The 18,552-nt window shown below is 43.1% G+C and overlaps 1 protein-coding gene across 2 annotated transcripts in view; it reads right to left on the minus strand.

The window, feature by feature from the left end:
- Positions 1-342: 342 nt before the first annotated feature.
- Positions 343-18,552, minus strand: part of lmo3 (LIM domain only 3) — a 46,449-nt gene continuing 28,239 nt past the window's right edge. For both annotated transcript variants that reach the window (XM_054624484.1, XM_054624483.1), the window contains exons 3-4: positions 13,487-13,612; positions 343-2,560 (exon numbers count right to left, since the gene is read on the minus strand). In XM_054624484.1, the coding sequence (XP_054480459.1) occupies positions 2,455-2,560; positions 13,487-13,612 (232 nt within the window). In that variant the 3' untranslated portion in view covers positions 343-2,454. The remainder of the gene's footprint in view (positions 2,561-13,486; positions 13,613-18,552) is intronic.

Genomic DNA, 18,552 nt, shown 5'->3' on the forward strand with positions numbered 1-18,552 from the left:
GGAAATGATTGCACTTTAGATCAATCATATATCATAGGCTGCAACATGCTCTGCTGGTTAGGGTAATGGACAGCAAACAGGCTCTTTCTGGCGGCTGGTTTGCATCTATCGCTGTGCCCTTGAGCTAGATACTTAACCTTAGTTGTTTCAGCAAACACAGTGACTTCTAAATAGATATAAAAAACTATAAAAGTCTAAACTTTCTTCAGATATAAATCTCAGCCTGGCAATAACTGAAATAACAGTCGGAGAAAAAAAAGACACCACACCCAGAAGTAACACAATAAAACTGTATTACATTTGTGCTTAAAATTATTACAATTACAGTATTTACAAGCGTTGTCCTAAAAATAAACATCTCATGCTGGATGACACATAAAAAGAAATCATTGTACAATAGCAAGCAAAAATGAATATTTCTTTTATGTTCACCCACAATTTACAAATTAAAGATTTTTTTTTCCAGCTAAGAAAATGTGCTGAGCGCTGTTGCACACGCTCAGATGCTGATATTTACTACTGGATGTAACTCCTCCTGCAGCAGGCGGCCACCATGACAGAGATGAGCGGGCCTTAAGGTGACTGACCTGCCGCAGGGTGCAGTTACCTGAACCCAAAGCCGTGTTGAAAATCACACAGCCACCACTCAACAAAAGCCAAACCTAGATTGAGAATTCCTAAACTGGATTCAAGTATCAGCATGTCAAACAATGCCAAATTGTGGACAACGGGCGATGCACTGAATGCTTATCAAATAAATAGTGTACAAAAAGTAACCAACCCCCACCAACCCTCGACCAATCCCAACACCCCTAACAACCGCTACAACAAACCTGCCGCCTTGGACGGTTCCCCACATTTCCGTTTGACCAGTGTGAAAGAAAGGTTTTCATAAATAGAAAGACTGTCTCCAGCAAAAAATACACAGCTCTCTCTCAGAACGGAGCCCGGAGTCACAGTCCAAACCCGGGCTGCACAAATACTGCTGAAAGAAGCTCTGACGGAATGCATTTCAGGAATGGAGCGATGACTCTTGTCACCCCATGTCAGATAGTCTCTCACAACCACGCGTTTGTCCACAGGCATCAGGTCTGGTCCATAGCGTTTGAAGTTGCTTTAATTGTTTATTTTGACCACTTGGGGGCAGTAGAGCTGAAAACATCTGAAAATACTGTATTTGTTTTGTTGCAACATGTTTGTTGCCTATTTACACATTCACAGAGCAAGACACAGAGCAACATTGACATCTCCTTGGAACGGTCTTTGTGTACACCTGATGAATACAAGTCCATGTTTTAGCTCTGTTTTGGTCTCCACCAATTGATGTGAAAATATGTGGCTCTTTAGATGCTAAATGCTCCAACTAGTTGCTAACTTTTACTGCCGTTTGGTGCTGAGGAAAAAAGCTCAGAAGAGCTGAAAGTCGTCAGGATTTTCTGGGGCCCAATCACTATGGAGACGCATTTCACATCCGAAGTAATTGTATTCATTGTTAATATAAATATACTCATCAGGACCCATATCATGAAAAACTCACTTTTCTGTGCTTGTATATACATTTTCCTGGGCGGTGGAGCAGGTCCTCTTCTATTGGGAAGACCTTTTGCAAGCCAATCAGAGCAGACTGGATTTTTAGGGTTTCAGACAGAAGTTGAATACAGGTATATTCAGACAGACAATAGGAGAAAATAATGTGGTTTTTGACATGTTGACAAACATGTTCTAGTAGTAACCCGGAATTAAAGTATGAACCAGTATGGACCAGACCGAGCCTTTCAAGACGAATAAATCCTCAACATGCTCAGACACACGCACACATACGTGCACACACCCACGCACGCAGGCACACACGCACACACGCACAGCAACAAATTAGTCATCAGCGTTCATTTTGCCGCTCTTCCGCTTACATTCACTGTGTTCTGAATCCAATATCATACAGTAAAAAGGTTGTTACCTCAAAATTACATTGATTGACAATACCTCAGTGTATTTTAGATTCAAGTAGAAGTTGTCTGTCATTGTCAGATAAGAAGAGACAAGACTGCTTTAGGGTGGGTTAATATATATCTTGTTTTTGCTTTCCAACAGCCGGGATCAGCCGCTGGTTAGAATTGGCTCTGAGGCCGGTGTCTGTTGGCCAGGAGGAAAGAGGCAGCGTCCGTAAAACACAAAGAAAGGGCCACACTATTACATTTTTTTTTTTCACACTTGTCGTTTGTTGCAGGCTTCCCGGGCCTTTCCCTGCCACTTGCGGCGTCTCTATGGCTATTCTGTACAGCAGAGTGTGTCCCCTTGCTTAGTTATGTACATGGTGGGGGACAGGAGCTGGATAGGAGGCGATAGTGCTTTTTTGTTGTGTGATTGCAAGCTCTCCTTCAGGTCTCTCTCTTGCTCCCACTCCTCTTCCTCCTCCTCCCCCTCTTCCTCCTCCTCCTCGTCGACCTACGAGGGTCAGCGGACCTGGGGAGCGTAGCCTTCCTTCATCAGCCCCTCCTCGTAGTCTGTCTGGCACAGGATCATGTTGTTCTTCAGGAAAAACTTGTCTCCCACACAAAACCTGCGCAACACAAAGAGACAGGGGGGGGGGGGGGAGTGTTACAGTTTACATAAGCATCAAAGCAAGAATCTCATCATTAACACAGAGCTGTAGGCTAGCGGGCATAGCCAGCTGCTAGCTTCCTGACTATTGTGCAAAATAACTACTTAAGCAAGCATAACCTCGGTGCTAACAACCCCGCCTTCAGCTGCAACGCCGCCATGTGCAGGCAAGGTTCTCCTCCAGGAAACAGTCAACTCAATTACAAGGGGGAGAATGCAGGGCTTAGAGGGTGGAATTATTTCTGTTCCAAGCCGGGGTTCCTTTCCACCTGCAGCTCTTAGAGAAACCCCCACCGACCTCAGCAGCAGCCCAGTCCCGCTCCAACCAAGGGGGGTGGGGTGGGGGTGGTGGGGGCGTACAGTTATGCTTGACCTTTCAGCACGGTGCCAAGTGGAGATTATGTTGAACGCGTAAGAGCAGTAACTCTCCCTGTATTGTCCTGAGGGCTGCTTATCTCCCTCACTGTGCAGGTTAGACAAGGTCAGCAAGCAGCGGTGCCAGTGTTTACCAGGGGGGGGGGGGTAGGGGACAGGGACACCGAGCCTTGCCCCCGTTTGACTTCCTTGGATGTTGAGACTGCTGAGTTCAGAGCTGGGAGCTCCTCACACACACAGAGCCCGGATGGATCCCGGGTACCTGATGAGCCCGGGCATGTTCGCAGCATTTATTCAGGGCTGCGGGGCAGATCCAGAGCATGATTTGTTGCATCCATTCGGGACCAATTAGCAGGATTCAAATGCACCGTGGGTGTTGGCACAAAGTACCGAAAAGTGTGAGAGCATGGCGGTTTCTTGAAATGAATTCCAAATGCTCTGAAGATCGAGCTGACATGATTCATGTGGAGTTGCACGCACAGACGTAGCTCCTCGAATTCAATATTTCAGTGACATATGACGTTAGCGTTACAGTGTGGCTATCACCTACACAGGACCAACAGTAGGTGACCCCAAGCTGATGCTAGGCCAAACTTCACAGCACTTTAGGAAATGAATCAAGTGGCCTGGTCGACTCCTTCTCAGGAGCTTTGACCACAAAACTCCTTGAAACATCCTATGAGGAAGTTCTTATGTGGGGCCACATACATAGGAGACAAATAAGGCAGCTTTTGCACATGAAATTAGCCTTGACCGGCTGGTGGTTTTTTTCATGGCTGACAAATAGAAATGCATGGGTTTATACTTGAGGAAATAAGACAAAACAAGCTCAACCTAAAACCTTAATCAGCTTTAACACTAATGGTAGAGTGAATATTAGCCAGAATTGTAGAAAAATGGAATCCAAACACTTGAGTTAGACACAAAGACATTCACAGGAATGGTGCAGAATGTCTTCTGTTGTCCTGATATTGCTTTGAATGGAGACAGGAGGAGCAGGTGCTTTCATCTAAACACTGATGAATAATGAAATGGGATTGGAGTTCTGAGCTCGGGCTTTCTCTCTGCTTTAGTCTGACTTACTAAGTTCCCGATTAGAACCAGGTTTTGGGGGCATCCCTACTCAAGATCAGCTACCTTATTCAGCAGATAGGAAAGTTTATTCTGAAATGCAATTCTTGTCTTACACATCTACAGTATTGATGCTTGCACTCCTTTATTACTAAACTAAACACTAATATCCATTCATGTGGGCTGTTTGACGTAGTGACTAAGCAGAGCAGAGGTGCGTTTCATGTAACGGTGTCATCCGCTCTAATAAAAACGTCCTGTGAAAATGACACATTCTCTCCTCAGAATCTATTAGTGTCTGTCTTTACTGACACTGAGCCCACTACCACTTTAACTTTATTTCCCTTTTTTTTTTTTCATGACACCCCCTCTCTCCCCCCTTCCTCCTCCCCCCTCCTCGTAGCTCTTATCCCAGCCCTCCACTTATTTCACACGGCCAAATTGTTTCTGCTCGGTGAAATGTCAACAGCATATGTGACATCTGTGCACCAATTATGATGAGGATATTACACTGGGCCCAACACAAGCGTGTCTAATAAAGGACCTTGTGTTGCCCTAGTATTTTCACTTTCTTAAAAACAATCGCATCTTTTATACAGATCTTGATGCTGACATATTGGTGTGGTGCAACTGGACTTTTCAGTAAAAAAATGGATCATCAGCTAGTTATTGGAGCTCAGTGCTGATATAATAAATGATAGAAGGATTTTACTGGATCAGCTTCAGTAATATTAGCCTATACAACCTGCATTGAAGCCTGATTCCCCCTAAATAAAGGAGTTCAGCCCAGCTTTCAGTGAACAATTACAGATCCAGTTCAAAGACCTTTCGACATTGACGCCAACACACAAAACAAAACAAATTTGCTAATATTGTAAATATTGAAACAAAAGATTAGGCATATCACTTTAGGAAATCAAATCATCAGACACCTTTAATTGTATTTAAAAGTAAACGTTGGGGTCTCTTTTTTATATCTATTATATTCTCTTGTGTTTTTATAAATGTATATGTCCATAACTATAGTGTATGAAAGGATATTATGGAAGTGTGCAAAAAACAATACAAAATCTGCTCATGAAATAGTGGAAAGACTATCCAAGATGGCTTTGATTAGTTTAATTATGTTGTTTTGTTGTCTGTCAATTGAGTCTTTGAGTATATACTGTATATATAACATATGTTTCTTTTCACATCTAACTCTGGGAATTATGGGTTTATTTTCACCTAACCAGAGTTGGTGACTGTTGGAACAGTGGAAACACTAACCAAGACGGTCAAAATGAGTTTTAATTTTCTTCTTTTGAGTTTGAAGGGTGTTTCCATGATCAGTACAGTAAAATTACTGTTTCTGTCAACGGAGTCCTGTGGCTTTGAGAAGAGCATATTAATTGTATGTTTTGTACGTTATAAGTTTTGTACTTTAATCAATTCTAACAATTGTCTAAATCTCTGTTGATTTTATTTATTTTCTAATCACTCCAATGCACGTCACATAGCAACACACTGGAAAATGGGCGGGAATTATTATGTCCACCATGCTGTCATGTTTCCATCACTGCAGATTGGAGCTGAAGCCGATAAATACTCGTACCAGTCACTTGCACCTTTTCCACTGAAGACAAAATCCAGATGTTAGTGGATGTTAGTGGGTTTTTTGTCGAGTGGGAAAGGGGCTTAAAAGTGTGCATTGTTATTAACATCTGTGACTTGTCTCAGCCCTGCCTATTGAGGCTATTCACTCACTCTTGATGGTGTGTTCATAGAAACATGTATATAAAGTATTGCCCTTCATACCCTTCACACATTTTTGTAGGAACTAGTTCATTTGAAGCACTTGCCATGCTGCCAAGAAATGAAATTGGTGTTCAATTATGGTTGAGATCTGTTGACGGTAAAGACCATAGCATATGGTTAAATTAATTTGCAAACTCATTCAGCGAGCCCCTGAACCCTGCATGGAAGCATCTGCTTTCATTATCTTGTAGTTATTTACTCAGGTTGAGTTTTTTTCCTTTATTTTGCAAACCATATGCGCTTTTAGCACATGTAACTGTGTGAGCAGCTCATAGGAGCTATAGCTCAACCTTCATTAAAGGTCCCCCTTAACGCTGCATCTGTTAGCATCTACACAGTTGTGCAATCATATCATGGTTTCTATCTTTACAGCCAGTCAGCTCCTCTTCCCCTCTCCCCGTGCTGCCTTCACTTCCCTCCTTCCTCTACTTGGAGGTGACTGTGACTAATGAGTCTTTAGAGACCTCTTGTTGTAGGAGGAAGAGAAAGAATGGCTTCCACAGGCACACACTTAAAAGATGTATTGCGATGCCAGGGATTTGCCTCGGAGGCCCGTGTTAACTAGAGTATTCACTTTCCACTCAAATGAAGAAACAGGGAGATTGTCAAAGAGAGAAAATAGTCTCAGCCGCACCAAATCTAATTACTGTTAGGATGCATACAGGTTCGGAAACACTTGGCCCTAGTGACACTGATTCTTAATTGTAACAGCATGTTGTAAATCTTCTCTGGCAGATTGCTGCTGGGCCATCAGACAGCAGCACAAGGGCACACCGAAGATGAGGGAGTGTAGTATAAAGGAGGAGACTGACGTGTTTTAAATGTATTTGTCTGTATATTAATGTCCGTAACTGTAGTTACGGTGCTAAATGTCTGCTGCTGTTATATTTGAAAACGCGCTGGTGTTTTTTCTAATTCTGTCTCAGTCTATGAGGCTCAGGGCTCACAAATGTCAGGTGACTGTACCACCCCAAAAAATCAATTGTTAATCAAACAATGTGGCCACAAATGGAGGAAGCCATCATATTAGCTGTGTTGCACCATCCAATTTAATATGACCCTGCCCTGCCAGAGTATAAAGACCATGGAAGAAATGCAACCCTGCAATGAGGCAGGGGTGGATGGTACAAATACTACCTTGAATTATGCATGCTAGCTTACTGCCTAGTTAGTGTGTGTAGCAAGTAGTCATTACATCGCCCAACCAGGATATAGGGCTGCACCTTATGTGTTTTTTTATTGATACATCTTAAAAATATGTATTTAATTTGCGATAAATATAATATAATCAATATAATATTAATACAACAATTAATTTACCCAGAATATATATCAAAAACTTATCAAAAATATTGGAAAGGATTGCTGTGACACATAAATGTATCACTGTTTGTCATTGTAACCTTTTCCCTGAACTGCTGAAACGGTATTTGTACTTCAGTACTTGACTTCAAACTTCAAATGCATTTATTTTTTATCAGTGGAGTAATATGCAGTTAAGATAATCAATGGCTAACTTATTTTTGCATCAGTGTGGGGCAACATTTTACACACTAAAGCCATTTTCTGAGTCATACATGGTCATACATACTTAAAATAAATAGATGAATAAAATGGACGTATAACAACTATAGCTGACCACTGCTGAACGCTACATTACCATGGCAGCAGCAGTGGATACGTTACTTTTAACGTGGTACTGAAGAAAAATTTAGAAAATCAATTTTAAGAGACTGCTACGCATGCTTTCACCAGGGGGCGACCAACGCTAGCTATGCAAATCGATGTGATTTTGAAATCCATGACGTCGATGACCTTGCTAACGTAGACGAATCATACCAGCCCTACGATGATGGCTGAATACATTTTCCTGTGCCGCTGTCTGATGTCACTGTTTTGGGTGTCCCCCCTTTGCAATAGGCAGCCATTAAAACGTGCCCATTAGGAGTCAACCCATTACGACAAGTTCAGTCTAAAAATGCTGACCTGAAGGTTGTGGCCTCTGATGGTAACACTGTAGGGTCTTCAGAAAGCCTAAACTATATTTAGTGCTTATTGGTTAAAACACTATTCTATCATCTCCATGAGCGGAGGGAAACTGACATTTTTTTGTATAAAATTTGTCATTTTTACTTGACATTGTTCAGGATTACGCAGTGATATTGTGTTCTCTAGTAGGCTGGCTGCACAGGCTCCGAGTTCTCAACACCAATCATACACAAAGTGACAACTGTGTCCCTTATTGGCTATTAGGCCCCTGTCTAACAAGCCTAACTTGTGACATACAAGGCACCAGTGGCTGAGCTTAGCTGTGCTGAACCCAATTGGTGTCAGTCTCTCCTTCCAGGGCTCCAGTATGGAGCATCCTCCCTTATCAGCACTGACCTTCCCCTGCACTGTCACCCATCCTGCTCTCCTCCGCTCCCCTCTACTCTAACCTTCCTTCAGCCTCCCTAGACTGTGGCCTCCAGCTCATCAGGGGGAAATTGGGCCAGCCCTGGCTAGATGATGAGGCTGGACGACAGCCCCATCGATTAGCTGTCCCCCAGGGCTGATCTGTGGCTAACTGCTTGCTGGATGGAGTCTCATATCTCTGTCCTTATTCCCAACACCCCCACCCTCACCAACACCCCCTTCTCCTTTCAGAACTAGCCCTCCCTGTTCCTTTGGCTCCCAAACCACGCTGGTGCTTCCCTTCCTCCCGCTCAGGTAGGAAAAATAACAGGTCTGGCTGGTGGGAAGGTCACGACGGTAGATTTATGTCCAGTTTAACAGAGTAAGGCCACATTGGGTGCAGACATGAGCAATCAGAGCCAATGTAGGATCCTATATTTCCACTGATAGACCAGGGACAGGAGCTATTCACTCCCCTCAGCTTGATACCATTTCAAAGTCGTGTACCGACCGAACAGAGGGGTGGTGAGGGAGGACTTTTGTTCTCTGGCAGATACACAAGTAAGATAACTAGTGAAGCTTTTCCATTTATCTTTTTCCTGAAGCAGGTTCAGCTCTCAATGCTTCTTTCGTGGCAAGCAAGAGATTGCTGCCAATTTGATGGCGATGATGACAAAGAAGAGGGAAGCAGATGCCGGTCATGATTGCCCAGACACGTTGACTCTCAGCCACCAGGCCGGTCTTTCTGTCTGGCACAAACTGGCCTATAACTTAAGTTAGGCCCTTAATAGCCGATCTTAGCAATGCCCATTAGAGTCCTACAGAGAGCCGTGATGAAATCAGAATAATCACTGTGGGATACAGTAAGGTGGATGTACCCACAAAGCAGCTGACTGCGTCGACAGATGTATGAGTGACTGTGTTTGTGTGTGGTGGGGTTGGGTGGGGGTTTCTGTATGTTCATACTTAATTGTAGCGATCCAACCTTCAAAAGGCAACGCGGGCTGACCCGCCGGAGCGACGGATAATTACACCGCGTGACCCCTGCTGACCTCGCGATCGCCTGCTCTGTTTATCAGATTTCACATTTTCTGATGATGTTCCGCAGAGAAATCTCTGGGCCATTTGTGAGATGGATTAGATTGCTTTATTGAAGGGCCCGTCGGGGGAAGGGGGGAAGGGGGGGTGGGGAGGGGGCGATGGGGGCTTTCATGTTTGTTTGAGGCTGGGAAACGAGAAGGGACAGAGCGGGTGTAGATGAACAAGGCGGCAGATCGGCATGCCAGACAAAGACCAGAAGCCCATTTCCAGGCAACGGGACGCTGAGAAACTATTCAGGAAATCTTAAGTGGGATCTCCTGGTAGATCTCAGGCTGAGGCTGGGAACATTTGTAAAAGGTCATTCTATTAATCTGGATATAGATGTTGAGAAACTCGCTCATGCTCTACTTATTTAGCGGTGTTGTGGTCATCACTGAGATAGCATTAAAGGGACAGTTCACCCCTAATCAAAAAGACCCATTTTACACTCACCTGTAGTGCTATTCATTAATCTAGATAGTATTGGTGTGAGTTGCAGAGTGTTTGAGATATTGTTTGTAGAGATGTCTGCCATCTCTCCAATATAATGGAAGTAGATGACACTGGGCTTGTGGTGCTCAAAGCTTCAAAAAATAAAAATATTAATCAGACGGGTTTTTGGTGAACGCTTCTTTCTGCACGGTGATACAGCTGGCCAGGCTGTTCTCATCCAGTGTTCGTATCTATACCTACAAAAAATAAAGCACTCTGGTTCATAGATATCCCATGAAAACAAATCATATGTAATCCACGTAATCATGAACCAGACCGCAAAAAAAACCCAAATCAATCTTTCACCAAGCAGACCGTTGTTCGTTCCCTGTGTGGAACAAGAATTGAACATTGATTTATTTGTCAAATAACTTTATTTGAACCCAAAGCAAGATGTATTCCTTAACCTAACTAAGTTATTTTGTGACCTAGACGTCCTAACTAAGTTGTTTCCTGTGAAGATGCAAGTTTATTCTGAAAATACTTTTTGCATGTAGCGAGCAATAATTGACACATTTTGGTGGACATCTGTAGGAAAACACATGAACAATTACTAGTAACTTCCATAAGATATCATCAGAACCATTGCACAAGGATCTGTTGAGCTGAAAGTTGTAGTTCGGTGGAAAGAAAATAGTTCTCTTAATTAAACTGTTCTCAACAAGGTTTGTTTATTATCTTGAGGAACAGGGTCATGGTTTTCTGTTGAGTTTTCTCAAATGTGTTTTTGGGTGCTTTGAGCACACCAAGCAGAGTGCATTATACTTCCTTTATATTGGAGAGAAGGCAGAAATCTCAAAGGCCGATATATAAAACACTCACCAAATCTATCTAGATTGATAAATAGCACTACAGGTAAGAAGAAAAATATGTAGTTTGCTCTTGTCCCTTTAAACCTGCTCTGAATTCCAAATCTTCGAGACTAAATATTGCTGTGGCATAACACTCTAAAACAGCTCCTCTCAGAAAAATCTGCTAGAAGGCTGTTGACTGTAGTCTCATGTTTGTAGACAGAGCGTAAGAAAAGTAATTTGTGCATCAGAGTTTACACTCCCATTAAAATATGTTGTCTCTAGGATGTGAACTCATGAACTCAATGGAAACATATCGATCCTTTGAATTCATATTCCTGCACATGTATTTCTGCCCAAATATAGAGAAACAAAATGGAAAACAAAAAGTCAGCGTTGAGGAACAGCTTCAATTAAAGTCGGTGCCACCCCATAAATCTTGGCCGGGCCCCAGTGAAATTGTGATGGGCATCTGAACGGTGCTTGCGAGGCCACAGCGGACCATGTGAAACACACTGACGTCGATTTTATTCAACAGTTCATCAACCGGCCTAATGTAAAAAGAAAGATTTGCTCGCGCATTAATGGGTTTTAATGTGGGAGAGCAGAGTTGGCCTGCCTGGGCCTGGCTGATGAAGATTAGCTGACTTCTTCCATTAGGAGAGGCTGTCTGGTGCAGCCGGCTGAAGTGGCAAGACAATAACCGAGTGCTAATTGTGCGTAACAAGGTCCTTTGCCTTTAGCATGCGCAATGTGTCTGGTTCGTGTGTGTGTGTGTGTGGCTGCATGCGGGTGCTTGTGTCTATTTGTCTGCAACAAAGCCAAGTTTGGGAACAGAGGTGAGAGAAACACAGGACACTGTCCAACACGTAACCTTCCTGACGTTCCCCTGAGGGGTTCTGTTTGTGTTGTTGATGGTGTAACCTTCAAAAAACCTTTGATAACATTCTGGTTTGTTCATTAGCTCCAAGAAGTTTCAGACAGCGCTCCATCAGAAAACATGGGAGCATGGATTCTTTGAGGCTAGGTTCCCAGAACTATGCACAGTAATGTTTCTACATATGTTGAGAAGACTTGAGGGCGTGCAGGACTCAAGGCTTCAGAATGTTTTCAAAAAGAGTTTGTGGGATCTTGTAGTGGTGTCTGATAACCTCCTTCTGACAGCATTTTAGAGGAATAGCCGTGTTCCTCTGACCAAGCCGTCTGTGGCCTTACACTGCAAACTAGAAAGCTCTAGGTACTACTCTGGAGTAGGTTCCATGCATACATCTTTTTAAATATATACTTCCCATAGAGGTTAACTTAGTTGTTAGGTTTACTTAAGCAACAGAGCTACGAGATGGTTTGGGTCAAAAGAGTAATGTTGGTTATGTAAAATAAAGTATGTTTGTTCCATAACTAGCATTACTTAATTGTGGAAGTTATGTAACAAAACTATTGTATACGTTTACTTTGTTTTACACAGGACAAGAATAGCTGTCTCCCGATGAAAGTCATATGTCTGTTTGACCTATCCAACCTTCCCTCCCAACTACCCTGCTTGGACTTTCTTGCTCTATTCACCGTGTCAGTTGCTCTGAGCGTCTACTACTGATGCAAATAGGTCTACAATGGAGTTAGTTATGGAGTTAGTTAAAAGCAGACATTAATGAGTGCATCGGTTCATCGGCATCAGGCGGCGAGGGGGACTGACCAGCCGATGATGGATTACCTAAAAGTGAGCTCCTTCATCTCCATTTGTATAATTATTTTTTAAAAAGACTACAGATTCATGAAAACAATTCTGATTTCTTGGAGAGATTTTGAGGCAGTGGGATGCAACCAGTACGAAGGCAGGCTTTATGGCCTTTGAGTGTGGCCGTTCAGAATGGTATGGACACTGTTGCCTTCAGACATGGTTGTCATGAAGTGTCATACATCGTGGATTATTTGAAGGAGACACTGCATACCGCTACAGAGACCAATTTTCAAATTGGCAGTCGTGTGTTTTCAGATGGTCCATCAAACACTACAGTGTCAGGATGTTTGCGGGTGGGAGATCCATGACGGATTGTGTATTAGTTTTTGTATTATTGTATTAGCAACTTTGGTCCACTTTAACTATCTGCTCTCTCAGTGGCTTTCCACACTCATCATTTTTACGAGGCTGGCCATTCCAAATTAGGACATTTAGGAACAAAAACATAAAATAAACAGGCACAATGACACAATTTTATTGTATCACTGTGAAATGTGTGTTTTAATGTTTCTAATACTCCCTCCATGTATGTAAATGAGGTTGGACAAAACACTATTACAATTAAATCCACAACCAATAACTATGAACTCAGATATTGAATATTATAGGCTTAACAGAGATGGGACATATTTCAGGGCTGTTATATTGGATTGCAATAAAATGTATTAATTTACATAATAAGCTCATTGTAGGGGTACCAGAGAGGTTCAGTGAGGGTGACACTTGCTTTTTAATAAACAAGGCTTTTTCTATCACTGAGTTCAATGGTTCCAACCAGCTCCCATTCCTCTGCTGCTGTGTGTCCTAAAGTCTCGGACCACATCCTGTCTACAGGATGCAGGAGGAGGCCGGGTAATGAAGATTGATGGGGAACATATGTATGGACATGTAACTGCACGTGTCGCTCTAGCCGAACACTGTACAGTAGTAGTGCAGGATTGTAATCACTGCGCCAAGTCCAGGTGTCCCCATGGCCCGGTTGTGTCTTCTTGGCCACTGGTTAGAGTGATAAATCTATGACATTGGATCTTTCTTTCAACTTTCAGCAGCACTTGAGATTCACCGCGCTGCAGTCTCGCTTCCCTGACCGGCCATCTGCTTCGACACAGGTACGGGAGAGAAGCAGGAGTGCGGTCCAATCACTCACCTCTGATTGCAGAGCTGGCATGCGAAGCAGTCCAGGTGGTAGACATTCTCCTTGGCCCTCATGACCATCTCGAAGGCTGGAATTAGCTTGCTGCAGGCCGCGCAGTTCCCCGTTACGCCAAACAACCTGAGACAACACACACACAGAAACACAAAGAAGACACAGGATGTTAGTAATTCCTCTAAAAACCTCAGTACACAGCAGGAAGTCCTTGACTTTATTACTTATTACTTTCATATTCGCCAAAGGGTTTCCGTCCGTTGTGTGGGTTAGTTTGCATGTTTGTCAACAGGATCATGCAAAAAACTACTGGTCCGATTTTTATGAAACTTGTTGGAAGGCTGCAGCAAGAGCCAAGGAAGAACCCATTATATTTTGGAGCAGATTCAAATCATGGGGTGGATACACACATTATTTTTCACTTATGGAAACGGCCTTGGGAGGAGGTCTGCCCTTCTAGTTTGTTCTGGATCTTCTCCAGAGCGTACAGGTTTCCCATTCACTGTCGATAGCATGATATGCCATTTAAACAGAACGCTCACTGCTGTCATACGTGCTCTGGTGAAATTTTATATCTAAAAGGCATTTGTCAGTCCATTAGTTTTAAATAAAACCAATAAAAAGTAGAAGGGCACTCGGAGAGCGCAGACCTCCACCAAGGCCAAACGCCATATCTCCCAATGATAATAATGACAGTGAAAAATAATGTGTATCCAAAAGTGTAACGGGTTCCTCCATGGTCCATGCTAAGCCCTGCCACCTAGTTTCAGGAAAAAGAGCCCAGTAGTTTTTGATAATCCTGCAGACAAACAGACAACAAAACCAAACCAAAAACATAAACTCCTAGGCAGAGGTAATCATAAAATAATTCTATTTCAGTTTTCCTGAGCGTTTTTGGAAAACAACAGTTAAACACAGTTGACCCAATTAACGAAACAAGTCAAGAATTTGTTAACATGCATCTCATTAGAACCAGAGACAAACCGAACAGAATTACAAGAGATCGACTGCTTGTGCTGCTTCTCGCTGCCTGTGAGAACGAGAGTGACAGCTGTCACAGAGGCTGCGGTAAACACACTAACATGAGCTGCTCAGACAGATAGGCTCTCTGAATCAGGCACCAGAATAGGTTGGACAGAGCCGAGCCACAGTAGCGCAGTAAAGAATAGCAGGGCAACAGCTTGTGCTGCAGAAATAGATGGGCCATGGCTAGCACTACTGCCCAGGGAGGACCCTATTATTTCTCCTCCCGCTCCGGGGACATTAATGTGAGTATTCATTAGGGATTCAGGGCTGTTACTACACAGCGACCTAGACCAGACTAGCAAGGGAAAAAAAAAAAAATCTGATAACGAAATCATATAACAAAATAACCTATTAGGCAGACTTCTTCAGGCACTTTTAGCCGTCGTTGTTAAAATGATAAAACGGCATGCCACTCTCAGAGTCTGTAAGAGATCGCAATCTGATAAATGATCTCAGGGCTCGGGATATGCAGGGTTGTTTATTAACCTTCAGAAAGTATGTTTCCCTGAGGCAAAGGAAGCAGATAGATTGTGCCCTCATGAATATCTACAGAATTAAGAGCCACTGTCAACACACCTTGAGACAATGAAGGATATCTCCTGTAACATGGTAGGTGGGAGAAAACAAAGAGGGCCAACTCCACGGATTAGTGCTGACTTAATTAAAAGAATTATGCCTTTTCCTTTGAGCAATCTAAATGTAGATACATTTGTGGTGTCTCTTGTCCTTTCTCTTTCCTGCACAAATGTGCATTGCCGGAAGGCCTTCACATGAAATAGATATTTCATCTGTTTCTCTCCTTACAAAGCCGAGTAATTGATCTAAAAAAAAAAATCTTAAAAAAAGAAGAAGAAATGATAGATTTAGTGCGAGATAATGAGCGCGAGTGTTTGAGCAAAACAGCAGCACTTTGTATGACATCTTACGACTCAAAGAGTCACAATGCAGCCGCCTCTCACCGTGCAGGCCCGAGTGTCCTTGTCTTCCAGTAATCTGAGTCATTTTCGGAGAGCAGGCACTCAAGGCTCTGTATTATAAATGATGGAAGGTATTCGTGTAAAAAAGTTTAAGCTTTTTGCCTGCCAGCTTGAATCAAAACAGTCCTCTGTTTCACTGTTCGCCGTGTCTGTCCTCGCTCTTGTCTCATCTCTTGCAAATTTAAGGTGGCCTCTGCAGCTGAAAAGGGCCGTCACACTACTTTACTCTGAGAAAACTCTGGGTGAAGATCCTTGTATCTGTGAACAAGCAGTGTTTGTGTGCACATCTGAGATAGATAGATAGATAGATAGATAGATAGATAGATAGATAGATAGATAGATAGATAGATAGATAGATAGATAGATAGATAGATAGATAGATAGATAGATAGATAGATGGATGGATGGATGGATGGATGGATGGATGGATGGTTGGATGGATTAGCAAGAAACGCACCGGCAAAAAACTATAAACAAAAATTAGCAATATACAAATTATGGGAGAATTATGGGAACAATACATACATTCATAATATACACTCAAATCTTTTTTAGTGTCCATGGCGAGCTGAGCTAAAGAACTGGAGCAGCTGATAGCGGTCTTGGAAGATTAGCCCAAACTGTACGTGTGGCAGCCAGCATGTAGCCAGCCGGCTCGCTGGGCTCTTGTGTGGCAAACACTCTTCAAACCGTCAGCGCACGGGAAGGCCTGGCTCACCCTGTGGGGAGGGAAGATGGATGGAGCGTACCTGCCACTCGTCTTTTGCCGCTCCGCCAGTTTGATGCCACAGACGCTAATGGCTCTCAAGGGAGGAGGCAAATTAAGCGTGGTTTGGTTGCAATGAATTCAAAGGCCCAGGCTCCAGCACAATCAGAGGATGACGGTTTAGAGGCGTTGCGCATGGGACTCAGTGCCTTCAGCACTGGATTATAATATTATAGTTGGTAATAAATATATACATTTCTAATGCCTCCCTCTCAGGCTTACAACAGCATAGCTGTCTGCCATATCTAGAGGGTTTCTAACTGTGGGTCTACTTAAAAATAAAAAAGAAAGAAAACAGAATAACATATGTAGCGGGCTTGACATACACTTCATATCCATGGCTGACAAGACAGCATGTATATTTAAAGAGGTTGAGGATACAACATGAAATTAAAATTCATGCTTTGCACAAATCTGAATTTGAAAGAGATTCGAGGCAGTAGATGCCCAATACCTTGTTTCAGTCAAAAGGCATTCACTGTGCATTACAGCCTGGTACGGCTCAGTGGTACCTATTTGATGAGAGAAAAACAGACACCAATTAAATTATTCCACAAGGCTTTAGCCCAGTGGACCCCAAAACCCAATCTGAGTGTGCAGGGCCCCGCCCGTTGTGGAGCGGTGTCATGCCGATGCTTTTTCTCAGCTTTGTCAAGCTAAATCCCAAATACAATGACCGCCCAATTACTGCTGTGTAGGAAGTAAAATGCATAATGCTGGAATATATATATGGATATGGAGTCCCAGACTCTGTACTAAGGCAAGCACGTCTATATTCAAACTGTTTTCATGGGAACTGTTTAGTGCCGACGAAATATTTCCAAGGAATGTGTTTGTGGATTATTCCGTGGGGAGCAACAATGGTCAGGTTTATAATCAACATGTAGCTCTTAGTTTAACAGGATTTTGAGAAAATATGCAAAAGAATATGCAAAAAGTAGAGTAGAGAGGCTTCAGTGGATGTTAAAGTCACGTGCTTCATCAGTCTGTGTCCATCTCACTTTTCTACATCAGCCCAGCTGCCAAAAATATTTTTCAAAAAGACTATATTTCAAAATTACATTTCCACTTATTTGTGCCCAAATTTAAAATTGACATTAAATAGGCGTATTGAAACACACCTACTGTTAGTGAATTGAAATGATGCTGCTCAATATGATTTTCAATGCTGTGTGCATCGTAAAATAAATGTGATTCACCTCCCATCGACTGAGATAGAGGCAGAAATCTTAAGAGACAGGTATTTGAAAACCTGAACAAAAAAAACAAAAAACTAGACATAAAAGAGAAAATATGTCTTTGTGTGAACGGAGCCTTTAAAACTAAAGTTGTTGTTAAACGTTGCCTGCTGAACAAACTTTGGTCTAAATGATCAGTCTACTCCTCCATCATTCACCTGACTGGGTTCTCCTGCACCATCAAGGGCAATTTTTTTGGCGGGGTTAATCCATTGTTGAGAGCAGGGACGGGGGGTGGGGGGGGGGATCACTGATAGCATGAGTCTCTCCAGTCGCAATTTGAAATTCCGGCGGCGCCTTTGCCCTCCTCTCCCCCCTCCCCCGGCGCCCACCTCCTCCATCCCTCCCACCACTTCAATTGCTCCAGCCTCGGCATGCATTCATCAGCTGCTGGATTAGAATTTGTTTCCTCACAAACCATTGATCATCGGCCTATTACTAGGCAAATGACAGTTAATTACCCACTACATTAACCACCGGGACCCGGGGACCGACTCCCTGTGCCATCAGTCAACATGATGAATGTGGCAAGTTCAGTAATGCACGGCCGTTCCCTCGTCCGCCTGCCACGTGGAGAACAACCCCTGGATCTCACTTCCAGGCAACCAGGGAAAATCTATGGCAATCTGCATAATCACAGGCTCAGGGTTAATAACAGACAAATGATTCGTTGCATCTCAACATAGGCTTTTTTAATGGGACCGTGCTTTGTCCATTCAATGATCCACCCTGGCTGGAACCACTCCGGTGTCCCACTTGGAATTTAATCACAGTTAGAAGCTAATGTTTGGAGTCTTTTCATAATAAAGGCACAAGAGAGGCAAGAATTAGTTGATATGGTTTGCCCATCAATGCTTCATCTCAAGACAATCTAGACATGAGCAGGAAAATAAAACAGAAAGGTGGTGCTGCAGATATCTGAGGGGCTGATGTGGATTGTGGCAGCTGGGGGAGGAGAGACAGTTAAGGATGGCAGATATAATCAGACTTGCACGTTCCTCAATTTGGTCTAACCCTGCGCGTGTGATTGTCAGTGATTAAACAACCCTGGGGGCAAAA

The sequence above is a fragment of the Anoplopoma fimbria genome, chromosome 23 (genome assembly GCF_027596085.1).
Source record: "Anoplopoma fimbria isolate UVic2021 breed Golden Eagle Sablefish chromosome 23, Afim_UVic_2022, whole genome shotgun sequence".
Lineage (NCBI taxonomy): Eukaryota > Metazoa > Chordata > Actinopteri > Perciformes > Anoplopomatidae > Anoplopoma > Anoplopoma fimbria.